This window comes from Camelus bactrianus, chromosome 9, assembly GCF_048773025.1.
Source record: "Camelus bactrianus isolate YW-2024 breed Bactrian camel chromosome 9, ASM4877302v1, whole genome shotgun sequence".
Taxonomy (NCBI): domain Eukaryota; kingdom Metazoa; phylum Chordata; class Mammalia; order Artiodactyla; family Camelidae; genus Camelus; species Camelus bactrianus.
Genome location: NC_133547.1, coordinates 15,712,794 through 15,730,911, shown reverse-complemented (window position 1 = coordinate 15,730,911; position 18,118 = coordinate 15,712,794). Strand labels below are relative to the sequence as shown.

Here is an 18,118-nt window from a genome sequence, read left to right as displayed (position 1 = left end):
CTGTTGTAACAGCCTGGACAGAGGGCATTCTGGAATATACAGTCCTGGGCAAGTCGGTGCCAATGCTCAAGGCCCATACGAGCTGGACAGCGTGGCAGCCGGGTTTTGGATGAGAGGAGACGTTCCGCTGGTAGAGGCCAGTTCTCATCCCGCAACAGCAAGGGCCGCCCTTGTCCAGGCAGGAGACCGTCTGCGCAAGCGGACGACGTTTCGCCGCCGCATGATTTTATGGAGAGTGTAGTTCTGGGCGCCACTGTCCTCCCAGTGCAAGCAGACGGTTGCCGTTAGCTCCGGAAGGCAGAGTCGTCAGAGACAACTGCAGACCTCTCGGGACTTTGCATGTGTTGCTCTGCGCGCAGCTTCGGGCGGAGTAGTTTTCTCACAAAGCCCAGGCCGAGTTCTCGCGGTGCGCCGCGCGGCCGCGGAGCCTTCTGGGAAGTGTGGTTTTTCCGGAGGCAACCGTGCGACGCACTGGCAACTTTTGTCCCTGACGCGGAGGCGGCTGAGAAGTGTATCCCCGGTGTGGCTCATCCTTGGTCCGCCGCTCGGTCGTCTCCGGCCAGGCTCGGAGTTCTCGGTTCTGGAATCGGGGAGGACTGTGGACGGCGCGGTTCCCTCGAGCGGGGCGGCCATTGTCCGCTCGCCGCGACCGGGCGCTTCAGGTACGCGTAGGTGCAGGCTCTGGACGGCCCCGCCCGGCTCGGTGGCAGCGAGGTCGGCTGAGGAGTCAGGCGGGTGTGGGTCCTGGAGGGAGGGCGGCCGGCAGGCCTCGGGCTAACGAAACAGCCAGGCGCTGGACACGGCTGCAGCAGCCTTCCTGGCCCGAGGGTCTGCCCCGCGGTGTGAGCCAGCCAGGCCTTTCGCTTCTCTGGGCCTCTAAGTCCTGCTTGGTGAAAAGGGGTAAGGATGCCGCTTACCTTATAGAGCTGTTAGGAAAAGGAGATGGGAGAGCGAGTGTGTGTAATACGCACTAAAAGAAAATGGCATCTGCAGGTTTTTTTTTTTTTTTAAGTGCAGTGCTTAAACCTTGAACAGATTGCTTCAGTATCGCCGAGTTTCAGTTTTCTCATCGTTTAAAAAAGAAATATGTAATGTGAATGCCTACCATGCATAGTGGTGAAGATCGAACGAGCTCTTATTTAATATTATTAGTATTGTTTTAAGAGTTTATCACTTATGTATATAATAGTTGATTTACACGCAGATAGCACGTGGTTACTTCTTGCCAAGAAACACTGTTAATTCGGGGAATGGTTGGAGCCCCAAAAAGTGATTCCCCATGTGATTTTCTATGCAGGTGTGTCCAGAGCTGCAAGATAAGCCTGATTTTTCATGACTGCGTTTTCCAGTTCTTGATCTGCCTTGTCCTTTTATAACAGAGCCTGGGAAAAGGACTGTGTTCACTATTGGAAACTGCAAGGACATGTTTCAGGTAAGTTAGTAAGTCCCCAAATCTTCTCAAAACACCTGCTTATCAGGACTCTGGGGTTTTTGCTCTAACTCTCCTACCAGTTACTACCGCATAAAGTCCATTTAGGAGCTGGATCTATAATTCCTTTCATTATAGCAAAACGTGGAGCCTGCAGAACTGCAAGGTACTGTCTTCTCTCAGTGCTCCTCTTTTCTGCCAGTTTTCTGCTAGAAGCCTCCGTGGAGTCTTGAACAAACCTTTTTTAAAATTACAAGTCAAAATTCAGGTTTGGAATTTTAGGTTATTTGCTTTATGGTTGTCAAAGCTGTATCATGTGGTCTCAATTAATGGTATATACCAGTTCTTTTCAGTTGTTCAAGTCAAGAGATGTTTGGAGTCATCCTTGATACCTCCCTTTCTCTTATAACTCAGATTCAGACACTCTAGTTGGATCTGAAATATACAGAGGATATCTACATGATTGGTTGCCCTAGGGCTACGACCACTGCCACCCTGGTCCAAGCCACCTAGATTATTGCAGTAGTTGCCTTACTATATTCCCTGCTTCTGCCCTTGACCCTCTTCAGTCTCTTCTCAATACAGCTGTCATAGTGAACTTCTTGTTATATAAAATCCTGTCATTCCTCAGAGTAAAACTCTTCAGTGGCCCTAATTCAGAATAGAAGTCAGATTTGTGTAATGACTAAAAAGCTTTGTACAATTAGTCTGTCTTATTACCTCTCTGATCTCATCGTCCTTCTCTGTCTCCAGCCACACTGGCCACTGCCTCCAGGACTTGGAAGTTGCTATACCATCTGCTTGGAATATTCTTTCCCTAGATATACACACTCTTGCATTCTTACCTCCTTTGTATCTTTGCTCAGTGGTTACTTTCTTGGTAAAGCTTCTCTGAACACCTTTAAAATTTAAAATTGCAGTCACTTCGTGACTATCACTTTAACTCCTCCATCACTGTGTTGTTATTTTTCAAAGCACTTATCACTCACTAACTGATACACTATATTTGTAGTATATGCATATGCCCTTTGTTTGTCTCCTCCTGCTGGAAGAGGTGTATTTTCTTTTTTGTTGACTGTTTTATCTTCATTATCTGGAGTGGTTATCTGTCATAAAACAGATGCTTAGTAAATAATTGTTGAGTGAATGAGTGATGAAAAAATGGCAGGGCAGAATCATGGGGTAGGAGTGAAGCCTGCACAGGAGAATGTATGAGTGGCGATGTGCATGTTGGGCAGAGTCTGTTTCTTAGGAATATTAGATAATAGAATTGGACAAACTTCACTTTTCTAAAAGAAGCTAAAGTGTGAACTGCCAAAATGGTTCATTGATTCATTTTCTAAACACTTAATGAAGAACCTGTTAGGAAGACTCTTACATAGGTTTGGGTATACACTGACATACAGGATTTCGTTACCTAGTGCAATACTGAGAGACCTTTCTACAGTGGTGGAAGTGTTCTCTTTGTGTGCTGTCCAGTATGGTAGCCTCCAGCCCCATATGACTGTTGAGTACTTGAACTATAACTAGAGTGACTGAGGAACTGAATTTTTAATTTTACTTAACTTTTAAGTTTAGTTAATTTCAATTTCTGTAGCCAAATACAGTGGCTACTGTATTGAGCAGTACAGGACTCGTACAGGACTGGTAGAAAAGCAAGAAACTGTAAGAAATTAAGATATTTATGTAATATCCTAAGTTCTGGGGACAAAGATGAATGAACACCCTAGGCTGCCCAGGCAGCTGAAGGGGAAGGAAGAGTTGAAGCATCCCTGGGGAAGCAAGGCTGGAGTTGTTTAGGTGGCACACAGTACCAGGGAGGCAGAGGCGGAAGTGAAGTTTTACCAAACTGAGAGAACACCTTGAGTGTGGGTAGGTAGAGAGGCCTATGAGAGTCTTTTAAGGAAGTACAAAAATTTTGTACAGCAGTGGTTCTCAAACAGGGGTGATTTTGTCTCCCTTAGTCCCACCCAGGGGGGACATTTGACAATGTCTGGAGACATTTTTGGTGGTTGTAACCCAGTGGGGGAAGGGGAGTTGCTTCTAACCTCTAAAGGGTAGAGGCTAAGGATGCTACTAAACATCCTAAAATACACAGGACAGCTCCTTGCAGTAAAGAATTATTCAGCCTAAAATGTCAATAATGCTAAGGTTGAGAAACCCTGATTTAAATAAAGAGCAAAGAGTATCTATTAGTGAGATTATGTGGTGTTCTTCTTTAGACTGTTAATACAGTGATACTCATTAGTATCAAACATAAAATGTAAAATATCTTTGCATGAGTGGAATAAAACAGTGCTTTATGCATTTAATATAGTGTTGATTTTTAAATTTGGTTTATCAGGTGGGATTTGTAAAAGCTAATCATTTACAGACCACTGTGGAAAATAGGAAAAGATGGAATTTTTTTCAGTGCATAGGATAAGGCTAGCATAATCCTAATATCTGGGTAAGAGTAAACACAAAAGGAAAAAAAAATTTCCCTGGTGCCAAAAGGGAGATCTCCCTCTCTTAGAATGTTTCCTTGAGAAAAACCTGTAATTGTATGTCCTCTCCCTGTCCCTTTGAGATGCTTGTAAATCTTTTTCAAAGCTAAATAAGCCTCTGCCAATTTCACAAAGTAGTAAGTCTTTCTTATGGGCCTCAGAGCCATCTCTTTGAATTGAAAACATGAAGGAAGATGCGCCTCTTATCTCCCTACCTGTGTGGGAGTTTAGCGTAGGCTTCTGGCTCCAAGTTCTAACTACCTGCTTATCATAAAGATATGAGTTTTATTTTTCTTTGGGATGAAGGCAGTTAATATAGATGGCTACTCCAATTACCAGGTGAATTTAGGATGAACTCTGTAGCAAATAATGCTGTCAAGTCCTCTTACTTAAGGACAAGTTATTTATTTTGAAAACATGTATAATGGATTGTATCTGCCTGACTTTATAAAAGGGTGAAAATTCTTTCTGTCCTTGCAGTCTTATTAGTGATTGCCTGTGAAGTGCATTACTGTCTGGTTTCATGCTTATTCAGTAATTAAACTGTTCTCTTTTTAGACCGTGGAGAGGATTTTGTGCTTGGTAGATTTGATTTTTAATTATTTCCCCAATACCTGACAAAGGTAAATTCCCTCTTTAAAACCAAAGACCAGTGTCACTGGTGAACACACATGTGAAATATCCAAATGAAGTAATAGAATATTGAATTTACACTTGGAGTGAAAAATTTGCAATAGCCAAACAATGTTTATTTCACTAATGAAAGGCAGTAATAGTGCCATTTTAAATACATACATTTTTTTGCACGTATTTTAATTTGACTAACCAGTAAATTATTATTGAACATTTAAGCTTTCTTCTAAAATTTTGCTATTTTAAATAATACCATGAATGAGTAGTATTGGGAAGAAATCTATTTCCTTAGAATATTTTCCTTGCAATGTGTCTTTTTTTTCTTTGCCCTTACTTTAAGGTTGTATTCAAGGACTACCTGTGTCATAAAACCATCCTTCAGTCTTCTTGCCCAGGGGTCTCAAATTATTTTAATTATAGATTATGAATATGAGGTTTAATTATGTGCATAAATGTTTTTGCTTTCTGTTTATAAATTGGTTATGTATGTGTCTATCTTTAATATAAAGATGTCTTTTTTCTGAACCTATTGTATTCTTTTTTTTTTTTTTGAACTTTAGTGGGTTATCATGTTTTATTATTTACCTGGCATGTAAGTTATAAAAAACCCAATAAGCACTTGACTATATGCTGTCAAGTATTGAATGCTGATTTTTAAAAATTTTATAATTCTATTCCCTTTTACAAAATTAACTCTCCTGAAGGAGAGCTTTTATATTTGTCTCTCATCTGTATTGGACACCACCACCAAGAACGTAATTATCCAGTTATCACTTAACTTAGATCAGATTCCTGATCATTGTCACAACTATTGAATCTTGTTCCCTTTCTTCCACACTAGCATAGTTTTACCCCTTGACCAGTGACAGAAGCGGCCTAGGCTATTGGTTGAGCCTAAATATGTGTGCTATTTCAGGTGACATTTAGTGATGTGGCTATAGATTTCTCTCATGAAGAGTGGGGATGGCTGGATTCTGCTCAGAGGGATTTATACAAGGATGTGATGGTCCAGAATTATGAGAACCTGGTATCTCTAGGTAAGCATATCTCCCCCTCGACTCCAGTGAGGGAAATCTTTCTTCTGCCACTCTGAATTGCTAGAGATCTTTCTTAGTAAATAGCTGAATTTTTGTTTCACGTTCCCAAGGAAATACATAGCTCTGTTTTGTCCTGCCTGAAGCTTATCTTCCCATTTTAGTGAACATCCTTCAGACTTACTTTGGTCCCTATTTTGATGTTGGTCTCTCCTCCATGAAGACCACAGCTTGAACAATTTTTGTTCTGTAATTTTCCCTGTAAGCAGGTCTTTCCATACCTAAGCCATATGTGATTGCTTTATTGGAGGAAGGCAAAGATCCTTGGATGGTGGAGAGAAAACTGTCAACAGGTATGTTTCCAGGTAAGTCATGGTGAATCAGGCAAAAGAGGTCTTTGTTAAGATGCTTGTAGAAAGTGTGGAGGCATTTTAGGATATTTAAGACATAATGTATTCAGAGATCCAAAATGTAACAAAACTGAGGGATCCTTAGCTTAGATTTTAAAATGACCATTCCTCTATCTCAAATTATCTTTCTGTATTATGTCATCTAATTAACAGTGGGGGTTTTTGCTTTCATAATAATTCAAATTGTTGTTTATTTGAAATGAAATAAGGCAAATTATTCTTTGTAAGTCCATGTAAGTCTAAAAAAGCTGTCAATTAGATGGAAAATCAGTTTTCCCCTAAAGCAGAACTTCAAAGATCAAATATGAACATAAGTGCTAGAGGAAGTAAGGGATGTATAGGAAGGTTTCTAAGAATGATATTTTCTAATGTCAATAAATATTATGATTTCACACAGATCCTACATAAACTCACTAAGCCTCAATCTTTCTGAACCACAGAGTATTTAGATTATTTTGTCATTGTAGCTGTTTAATGCAGTGCTATAAATTCTGCATTTTAAGCATACTAGTCTGACTGAAATTGAGATTAATCAATTTAATTGAGAAGTTGCAGAACCAAAGCTGTGTGAGATAAGATGTGGTCTTTCACATAAGTTTAAAAGGCACAAAGTATTGGCTTGGGATCCAGAAAGAAATGCCTTCTGCATTTTCTTTCTGATAGATTCAATTTTTTCTCATGTACTGATTGCCTATATTTAACCATTTCCCGTAATATACTCTGCCTCTGAGCTGTCTGTATTCTCTGTACTCCATTTGAACTTTGTTCAGAAATCATTGAATATATGAGTTTTATCAGAGCATGTGTTTTCTTGTGAGGGTACAGGGGGATGACTTAATTTTTATCCAGTTCTCTTATTTCTACCATAGAGGTTTCTTTTCAAGAAGTTAAAAAAAAAAAAAAGCAGTATTTTGCTCTCTTGATATATTACAGATTGGGAATCGAGATGGGAAAACAAAGAATTATCAATGAAGGAGGATATTTGTGATGAAGATTCACCCCAAACGGTAATAATGGAAAAAATTATAAAACAAAGTCATGAATTTTCAAATTTTAACAAGGACTTGGATTATATAGAGAAGTTGGAGGGCAAGTGTGAAAACCAGGTAGAACATTTCAGACCAGTGACCCTCACCTTTAGAGAAAGTCCCACTGGGGAAAATGTTTACAAATGCAGTACATTTAGAAGCATCTTCCATTTAAAGTCTGTTCTTTCTGAACCACAGAGAATTTCTGCTGAAGGAAAGTCACATAAACATGATGTATTTCAGAAGAACATACCAACAAATTCAGTTTTAAACAACGAGAATGTCAATGGTGGAAAGAAACTTTTGAATTCTAATGAAAGTATGACAGCCTTCAGCCAAAGCAAATCTCTTGCCCTTCACCAGACTTATAACAGAGAGAAAATCTATACATGTAGTGAATGTGGGAAATCCTTTGGTAAACAGTCAATCCTTAATCGCCATTGGAGAATTCATACAGGAGAAAAACCGTACGAATGTCATGAATGTGGGAAGACTTTTAGCCATGGCTCATCCCTTACTCGACATCAAATAAGCCACAGTGGAGAGAAACCTTACAAGTGTATTGAATGTGGGAAGGCCTTTAGTCATGTTTCATCACTTACTAATCATCAAAGCACTCACACTGGAGAGAAACCATATGAATGTATGAACTGTGGAAAGGCTTTTAGTCGTGTTTCACATCTTATTGAACATCTGAGAATTCATACTCAAGAAAAACTCTATGAATGTCGAATATGTGGGAAGGCCTTCATTCACAGGTCATCTCTCATTCACCATCAGAAAATTCATACTGGAGAGAAACCTTATGAATGTAGTGAATGTGGAAAAGCCTTTTGCTGTAGCTCACACCTTACTCGACATCAAAGAATTCATGCTATAGAGAAACAATTTGAATGCAACAAATGTCTGAAAGTCTTTAGCAGCCTCTCATTTCTTATTCAGCATCAGAGTATTCATTCTGAAGAAAAACCCTTTGAATGTCAAAAATGCAGGAAATCCTTCAACCAGCCTGAGTCACTGAATATGCATCTGAGAAATCACACTAGATTGAAACCTTATGAATGCAGTATATGTGGGAAAGCCTTCAGTCATAGGTCATCCCTGCTTCAACATCACAGAATTCATACTGGAGAGAAACCTTACGAATGTATTAAATGTGGGAAGACGTTCAGCTGTAGTTCAAACCTTACTGTGCATCAGAGAATTCATACTGGAGAAAAGCCATATAAATGTAATGAATGTGGGAAAGCTTTTAGCAAAGGCTCAAATCTTACTGCCCATCAGAGAGTACATAACGGAGAAAAACCCGGTAGTACAGTAAGTGTGGAAAAGCCTTTAAGCCACATGAATCACTATTCATGTGAAAGATCGTATAAGAGAGAAACTGTATAAACAAGGTATTCGTCATAATACGCTACTCATAGATCCGCCCTGATTCAACATCAGAAAATTTTTACTGGAGAAAGGTCTTATGAATGTACTGAAATGGGGAAATCTTTAGCAGTGATACAAGCCTTATTGTCTGTTACAGTTCACACTATAGCGAGACTATAATATGAAGGCAATATATGTGGGGAAGCCTTAGCCAGCATTAATCTCTTGATTGACATAAGTAAATCCACACTGGAGAAAAACCCTTTACATGTAATAAGTATGGGAAAGACATTAAGCAATATGACTCTCTTAAAAAGCATTAAACACATACAGGGTAGATGCAACATGAATATAAAAATTGTGGGAAATCCCTCAGTTAAAACGCATCTCTCATTCTACATCAGAGAACTCACACTGGAGAGAAAAATGTAAGAAATGTAGCCAAGTGTTCACTAAGTGTTCTTAGCTTGCTAGACATCAGAAGATTAATGCTAGAATCACCTGAAACATGTAGGAATTACGTGTAAGTGTTCCTTTGCAATGATGCTAATTTGTAAACAATTCTACAGGAAAACCAATAAGCATATTATAAGTGAATATGCATATCTTATAGTAGCAGCATGCATTTTACTCGAGTCCTACATAGAAATTATCTTTAGCTAATGGGCATGTGAAGATACTTGTCACCCAGTGAGTCCAGCAAATGTTATAAAGTTGAAAATTAAAGTTGCAGTAGAAGTAAAAAGTGGCGTGCATAAAATTTTTGGTCTCTAATAAAATCATTCTGTATATATTGAACGCTTTGACTGACACACTGATATTTCTTACAAAATTTTCCACTACTTTCCTCTTGAAGAATTAAGATCAGCATTACTGTATAATCTTTATGGGAGACTAGCATACCTAGGAAAAACATCCTGATCTCTGTGCTAAGAATGTCGCCATTTTGGTGAGGATGATCCACAGTCCATTTCCAGTTGACTTAATTCACACATTTTAATTTTTACAAGTACCATGAGAACATAACCCAAGAAACTACGTACTATGAGAGATCAGAGCAGGGTGGATGTGTTTTTTAATCTGAATCCTAAGGGATGAGTGCTAATGATAGTAGCCCTCCATAATTGCAGATTCTACATACGCAGATTCAACCACTCGCAATTGGAAAAATAAAAGTTTTTATCAAGGAAGTTCTGAAAAAGCAAAACTTGAATTTGCTGGCAGCAATTATTTATACAGCATTTACACTTTTTTACAGCTATTTACGTGACATTTACATTGTACTAGGTATTATAAGTAATCTAGGGATGATTTATAGTATGAAGGAGGCTGTGCATAGGTTATAACGAATACTGTGCCATTTCATGTAAGGGACTTGGAGCACCTGCAGATTTTGGTATCCGTGGAGGGTAAGGGAGTATGTTGGTCTGGAACGAGTTCCCTGCGAATACTGAGGACAACTGTAGGCAACTGTGCAAGAACACGCGCTTTTGGGGATCATTTTAGGCAAAGCAGACAAGCAAGTTCTATCAGGTTTGCTGCATCTGGAATCCGTTATCAGTGTTAAGTTTCAAGTTTTGTGGCTTTGAGGTGTTTCTGCTGGCAGCATCACTAGTAACAGCAGTAATTTCCCCATCCCTTGATCAGTTATGGGGGTTTGGAATTTAATAGTCCAGAGCTGTGCCCATTACTTCTCCAGCCTGCTCACCAATTTTGACAACATTAATTTCCTATATGTCTTCTTGAAATATTTAAGACAGTTTTTGCTTTCTACACTGAACCTTGACAGATAATTATGATCTGTAAGGGGGATGGCTTCAGATATTCTAAGCTTCAGATAAGAAATGAATAGCTTTATTGCCCCTACAGTTTCCCATTTCTTGCTACTGCAAAGGTGATAGAGGTCAATGATTAGGATTGTATGGGTGCAGTTGCAAGTAAAGCACAGTTACATAGTTTGTATTTCAGATTATGTTCTCTATGGCATTTGATAGTTGTAAGTAAAATTATTTTAAGAAGGAATATCATTGATACAGTTCTGGTGTGGAATGAGTGATAGGGTTTCCAACTGTAGACAAAATATTCTACTTTGGTACATGTGCTACCTTAACTGAAAGCCAAGAGGTGAAGGCACATTCCATAGCAATTCACACTAGAGACAGTGGGTTTGGAATTGGAGGGTAAGTTTTTAATATTAAGAAGAGATTTCTCTTTCCTTTTAATAGTTATAAGGTTTACTTTGATACTGTATGGAATGTTGAAGGATCTTTCAGAGACTTATAATTAAGGGAGCATGGCATGGTATCAAACAAGGATTAAAGATAGTTGTAATTATGGATAGACTGGCCCCTACGTGTACATTTAGTTGTGGAGTAATGGCAGTAGCTTTAGGTTTCTCCCATTCTCTGTCCTTCTGTGCTCTCCCAAGCACTGGTACTACAAAGATGAAGTAGTCCTTTAGTCCCCCAGGTTTTATTTGCTTTCACTACACAGTTTTATGCCATTTTGTTATGAGAGGATTCATCCAAATGCCCATACTTTGTCATTTAAAAAGCATGAGCATACACATGATAATGGTTTATAATTCCTGATTTAAAGTAACTTCACAATGATACTGAACTGGGAAAAGAAAGCCAGAGATTTAAATAAAGGTAGAGAAGATTTTTAAAGAAAGCAGTAAGAGGATACGGCTGTACCTTGTCATCGTAAAAGACTGAGCTGAGATCATAATGCTGTTATAATGTCACTGATGGAGAATCATGCTCGGTTATGACTTAACCATTTCTTGAGCATTTACTGTGGGCCTGATAAATAATACACACTCCATACCCTCCAAGAGCTTAAAGGTGTGTGTATGTGAAGAGCACGGGCTCTGGGCCACGCTGACTGGGTATGATCTAAGTTGCACGTGTCCTGGCTCTGTATGACCTTGGACAAGTTAACACGCTGTGCCGTGCCTCAGTTTCTCCATCTATAAAATGATCATAGCATCTAAGGATTACTTTGAAGACTAAATGTGTTAATCAGTGTAAAATGCCTGGTGCCTCAAAAGCATTCAAATAAACATTAGCTATTAATTTCATTGTCATTGTCTTCACGTGGCTGCTTCATCATTCTGGTCTCCAGTGTCACATCTAGTGGGTCTTCCTAATCACCTGTCACTCACCTACTTACTGTTCACCTTTTGGGGGTTTCTTACAAGACATTTCCATTTCCTTCCAACAAATCTCCCTTTGGCATTTGAGCCATCTTTGCAAGGAATATATTTATTATTCAAAATACTCTGAGGAGACACAAAGGACACCAGATAGGAGAAAATGAGACAAGAACACAGCAGGACCGCAGGAAGTCAGGAGGGCTCCCTAACGTGTTTTGGAGAAAAAGCAGAATGAATAAGGCTTCAGGTCCCTGTATGGAGGAGAGGTGAGGCTTTACCCAGTGAGACCAGAAGCCTCAAGTACCTTGGCATCACCTCTTGTTACAGGGTTCTCTGGGCTGAGTGCAGCTGCCCTCACTGTTCCTGAATAGAGGTTACAGCCATGTTACTGAAGGTCACCAATGACTAGAAAGTCAGACTAGTTTCAATAGCCTTGGGCTAGTCAGATGTTACTATAGGCAATTGTGCAGTTACTGGTAAAGATCCTGAAAGAACCAGGGCACATATCACTGAGCATTTCTTGGGAGACCTGCTCTGTACAGGGCATCAAAGGGGAGTCAGACATTGCCTTTTAAACAGGATGCAATTGTGTTATAGAAAAAAAATGCCTATGATTTTGTTCTCAAAGGACGATGACAAGGCTGTGTGGCTTGAAAGACACAGAAAGTAAGCTCTGGCATTAAAGATGAATAGGGAAAAAGTTATAGTGGTAACAGTATTGCTAGCAGCTGAGCCTCATGGCTGTATACAGTGTACTGCACACCTGCACTGTATGCTGAGGGCTGAGGTTGCAGCATTTAAGAATTAAATGTTCCCAGCTCTGGACCCAAATTCCTGGGTTTGAATCAGCCTATTGATACTGACACTTGTCTTCCATTAACCTTAAGAAAATTACTTCATTTCTCAAGCTTTGATTTCTGCATCAAAACTAATTCCCACTCTAACTAGGTGGTTGTGAGAATTAAAGAGAAAATACTCATAAAGCAAACAATGGAGTGCCTGGCACACAAAAGTTGCTCAGTGTGGTTTTTCTTAGTTTTATTAATTCCCCCACAGACTATTAGGTAAATGCCATAATCATCTCTATGGCACAGTCAGTGACTTGAGCCTCAGGCAGCACCAGCAAGTCTCCCAGAGTCACGCATCTCAGGAACACAGGCTGAATCTGAACATCCAGTAGGAGATATGAACTACAGTTGCCCGCCTGGCAATACTGTAGCTCAGAAGATCAAGGTTTCTCTTAGCAGTCACACTGGTCCTCTCATGCCTCCTTGAATAAGAAATATTCCCTTTAGCCATGCTGTTCTTTCAGCCTAAAATGTCCCCAATAACCCCCAAGTTCACCTGCCAGAAGGACAACTGCCTACCCTACAAAGTATCATCCCAGGCTTCCTCAGGCAGTAATGGGGGAAATGAGGGATGAAGAGCCCCTAATAATGGATAGATCAACCACACAGAAGATAACTAAAAAAATAGAGGATCTGTTAGTCAATAAACCAACTACACCTCATGAACTGGATTAGTGCTCTTATAAATGAGATCCCACAGAACTCTAGCCCCTTTTGCCATGTTTGGACTGAGAAGTCTGCAGCCAGAAAAAGTCTGACAATTCTGGCACCTTGATCTCAGACTTTGAGCCTTCAAGAACCGTGAAAAATAAATTTCTGTTGCTTATAAATTACCCAATCTCTTGTATTTTGTATAGTAGCCTGTATGGACTAAGACAGCAACCCATGGGCCAAAGAGGGATCCAAAAATTAAATCAGAAAATACTTAAAAGACTTATGAAAATGATAATGAAAACACAACCTACCAAAATTTGTGGTATACACCAAAAACTGTTAGGAGAGACATTTACAGCAGTAATTGTCTACATTAGAAAAAAGATTTAATAGAAGAAATTAAAAAAAAATTTTTTAAAGAAACATGCTGAGTGAAGTTATGGCTGAATCTTACTGACTATTGAAGACTGAAGAAAGTATTTCTCCAAAATGTCTCCTTAGATCTATATTGTGCGATTATCCTGAGAAGTGGTTACTGCCCCCAAACTTGAGTGATAGCATAAACAACCTGCATTTATGGCAGGCAGTGAGGGAGGTTCTCTCTCCATCTAGCCCTCACAAAGCCAGATGGAGAGATAACAGTGTGGTAGAGAAGGAAGCAACAGCCTAGGTGGGTCTGGGTTCCTGTCCTGGCTTAGCCACATACTAGCTCTGAGGCCTTGGCCAAATCACACCATCTCTGAATCTCAAAGCTCAGAAACTTCTAGCAAAGATAATAATATCTATCCCACAGAGCTCCATGAGATCAAATATGTAAAAATACGTACCACACCTAGCAGAGTGCTCAGCACACAGTAGCTTCTCCAAATAGGTTAGATCCCTTCCCTATGAGACACCCGGAACCAACACCTTTTCATCTGAAGATATCACAGCCTGGTGTCCAGCCTGAGAAGATCCTATGACTTTCAGAACTTCTACTCTGTTTCTTATATTCTATACTGAAAGAGAAGTGGGCCAAAATTGTTTGTTAATAAATGTTATTGTCACTTGCAAAAAAAAGTCTGAAATCAATAACCTAACTTCATACCTTCTGGAACTACAAAAAGACAAACTAAACCAAAATCTACTGAATGAAGGAAATAATTTTTAAAAACAGGGTGGAGATAAGCCAAATAGAAAATAGAGAAACAAAAGAGAAAATCAATAAAACCAAAAGTTGGCTCTTTGAAAAGATCTTCAAATTTGATAAACCTTTAGCTAGACTGACAAAGAGAAGACATAAATTACTAAAATCAGAAATGAAAACAGAGATATTACCACCAACCTTACAGAGATAAAAAGGATTATAGGACAATACTGTGAACAATTGTACACCAAAGAATTAGACAACCAAGCAAAAATGGAAAAATTCCTTGAAACAGAAATTATCTAAACTGTCTCAAAAAGAAACAGAATATTTCAACAGATCTGTAAGAAGAGATTGAATCAGTAATCAATATCCTCCAAACAAAGAAAAGTTCTGGACAGATTGCTGCACCAGTGATTTCTACCAAACATTCAATGAAGAATTAACACCAGTCCTTCTCAAACTTCCAAAAAATTGAAGAGGAGGAACCACTCCCTAGCTTATTACATGAGGCCAGCATTGTTCTGATACTAAAGCTAGATAAAAATTATCATAAGGAAAGAAAATTACAGATGAATATCCTTATGAATATAGATGCAAAAATCCTTAACAAAATATTAGCAAATTGAATCCAACAGCATATAAAAAGATTTATTCACCATGACCAAGTGGAATTTACCCCAGCAAAGTAAGGGTGGTTCAACATAAGAAAATCAATCAATATAATCCATCCCCATTAATAAAATGAATAAAAAAACCCTATATGATCATCTCAATTTATACAGAAAAGGCATCTGATGAAATTCAATAAACTTTCATGATAAAAATCCTCAGGAAGCTAGGGATAGAGGGGAAATTCCTCAATATGACAAAATTATTTGTGAAAAACCCACAGCTAACATCATATTCAGTGGTGGAAGACTGAATGCTTTCCCCCTGAGATCAGAAAAAGACAAAATCTGCTTTCACAGTTGCTTTTAAGCACTGTACTTGAAGTTCTACCAGAGCCATAAGATAAGAAGAAAAAAGGTAATCAAATGGAAAGTTGTAAAATGATCTTTTTTGCAGATGTCATGATCCTCTATATAAAAAATCCCAAAGAATAAAAAAATAATAATAATAAAGCTAATAAATGAATTCAGCAAAGTTGCAAGTAAAATCAGTACCTCAAAATCATTTGTGTATCTATACAGCAATGAACAACCCCAAAAGGAAATTAGGAAACTCTTTCCATTTACAACAGTACCTACAAGAATAAAATATTTAGCAATAAATCTAACCAAGAAGGTGAAAGATTTGTATGCTGAAAACTCAAAAAAACACTGCTGAATGAAATTAAAGACCTAAATAAATGGAAAGATGTCTCATGTTCAAATCAGGAAGACCTAACATTGTTAAGATATCAATATTACCCAAAAAGGTAAGAGTCAATGCAATTCTTATCAAAATTCCTAATCCAACTAAAAGGGATAAAAACTATAAATTATGATATGAAATACACTGGATAGGACTACAGGAAGAGTGAGCATAGCAGAAGAAAAGATGAGGAAACTGGAAGATGTAGCAACAGAAACTATTCAAAATGAAACTGAGAGAAAAACACAGAAGTAACAAAATGTCAGTCATCTTTAATAAGCTTTCCTCATTATTTGCAAATTCACCTATTCACCAAACTTTATTTGTAACCCCCAAATCAATACTCGTAGTATTTTTGCAGTTATTTGCAGACATGTGCAGAGTGGTAAAAAAAAAAAAAAAAAATTGAGTCACCCAACATGCATGTTGCCAGCTGAGGTCAAACAAGCTGTCACTCTTTCTTCTGGTTTCAGCTCTCATACTATAGTGTCCTATTTAGTACCACATTTTTGTATTTTTGTGCTTTTTGTTGGTCATTTTGCTGTGGAAAATGGCCCTCCAAGCACAATGCTGAAGTGTCGTCTAGTGTTCGTAAGTCCAAGATGGCTGTGATGTGCCTGAGAGAAAGAACGTGTGTTAGATAAGCTTCATCCAGTCATGAGTTATACTGCTGCTGGCTGTGAGTTCAATGTTAATCAACTATATGGCACCTCCAAAATTAGGAAGAGGAAATTCACTAGTCTGTACATGCAGCTATTCCAGAAAAGTATTAAAAGTAACATCTATACTGTGTGATGAAGCTATGAAAAAGATGGAAAAATGGCAAAATTTGTAGATTCATGGGATGAAGACCAATTAAAAAAAAAAAAAAAAGCATAGGAGACAACTTTGTTGCAAGGCTGAAAGCCAAAATTTACAGTCATGTTACCCAGATCAAGAAAATGTTAAACCCTCATCAGCTGGGGGCTAGCTGACCTGCACATTTCAAAAGGCAATACAGCATGAAAAATGTTAAGGAGGGTTCTGCAGATCAGGAGGCTTTAGAATAATTTTTAAGAATACCTAAGTGTTTTTACCTAAGGAAAAGTGTTACATGGAAGAGCAAGTTTCAAAGCCGATGAGACAGGCTTGTTTACAAGGCTGTTGCAAATGAACCTATATAATACAGATGGCCTCCAAAGTCCAACTTTGAATTATTCAAATACCATGCAACCTTGCTATTGTGTTGCCAAGGGCAACTTTAAGTGTAAATCCCCAATGGGGTACAGAGCCCCAAATCCACAGAAACCGAAAAAGAAAAACCTGAACTGTATGACAGTCCACTGTAGGTGAAATAAAAACATTTGAAAGATGTCAGAAATATACTGGGATTTGTTCCACAACTGCTCATCCAAGAAGTTGAAAGCTATCTCCAGGCAAAAAAAAAACCTTGCCTCCAAGGGTTTATTAATTTTGGACAGTGCCCCAGTCCATTGCCATGAAGAACTTGAAAATGCCCACTCCAACTGAGATGTTCTAAATGCTACATCTGTTATCCAGCCTCTCAATCAGAGCCAAATAAAAGCACAACATGAGGGAGCTTTTTAGCAAAGCTCTCCACACCAACAAGGAGAACGCCATGATGGAGTACTGGATGTCGTCACTGTATGCACTGTTGTGTTGGCGCAGCCTGGGATAATATCAAGGAGACTACTATCATTAACTGCTGGAAAAAATGCTTGTCTGGACTGCCCCCCAAAATTTCAAAGGCTTTGAAGGTGTTACAGAAAATATAAAGGACAAAGTCAAACACAATGCCTTTCACATGACATATAAGTAAAATAGGCTTCAATGACTTGACAGAGATGTGGAAGAAATTCTGGCAGAGAAGGCAGTAGAACTCACCAACAAAGACCCGGAAGAGATGGCAATACCAGGCAGCGACCTCTCCTTTGGTTTTCCTGGGGCAAGCCGAGGCCAAGAACCTTATCCACACAGTGCACTGCCCCGTAACACATCCTGCAGCTTTATCAAAATTAGAGTTTTAGCTAATGTTAATCTTTAATTAATTTTAAATTAAAACTTAATTAATCTTTAATTAATTTTAGCTAATTTTTAATTTTCCTAGGACCCTCTTTGCATGACTATACTGTACACCATAGTGTATATGTTCTTTGCGTGACTGTACTGCACAGCACTGTGTACTTACAGTGTTTATAAGTTGACTGTGTATGAGTACTGCACATACGTATTGTTTGTGTGACTGAACGATTTAAAGCAGTACAATTAACAATGGAATACTTTACACAAAATGTGACTGAAGTACTTATTATAATGAAATATTGCATGTGACTCATAAGAAACATTTATTACATAAGGTGTCTTTAAATGGGAAAAAAATTCCATAAAAGGTTATGTAATGATTGGCTGATGAAAATGTGAAGAGAGGCTCACAGGAACCTAAACCTGTATTGCTGTTAGGAGCAATGTTCCAGTGTTCACTAATTCAGTGTTTGTGATGAACTTATAGAATACAACTACCATGAGTAACAAGAATTGACTGCAAATGTGTGTGTGTGTATATGTGTGTCATGATTCAAGCCT

At 38.7% G+C, this 18,118-nt stretch overlaps 1 protein-coding gene across 6 annotated transcripts; it reads left to right on the top strand.

Annotated features, from left to right (window-relative positions):
* The first annotated feature begins 12 nt into the window (after positions 1-12).
* Positions 13-11,476, top strand: ZNF181 (zinc finger protein 181). Of its 6 annotated transcripts, none has more exons than XM_074371138.1 (6): positions 13-662; positions 1,298-1,432; positions 5,465-5,585; positions 5,849-5,935; positions 6,926-6,999; positions 7,219-11,476. In XM_074371138.1, exons 2-6 carry the CDS (start codon positions 1,424-1,426, stop codon positions 8,410-8,412), a joined length of 1,485 nt encoding a protein of 494 aa, XP_074227239.1. In that variant the 5' UTR covers positions 13-662; positions 1,298-1,423; the 3' UTR covers positions 8,413-11,476. The 6 variants fall into 6 exon arrangements, with proteins under 6 accessions (XP_074227239.1, XP_074227238.1, XP_074227236.1 ...); XM_074371137.1 differs by having other exon boundaries at positions 5,849-5,947; XM_074371135.1 differs by having other exon boundaries at positions 6,926-11,476.
* The last annotated feature ends 6,642 nt before the right edge of the window (positions 11,477-18,118 follow it).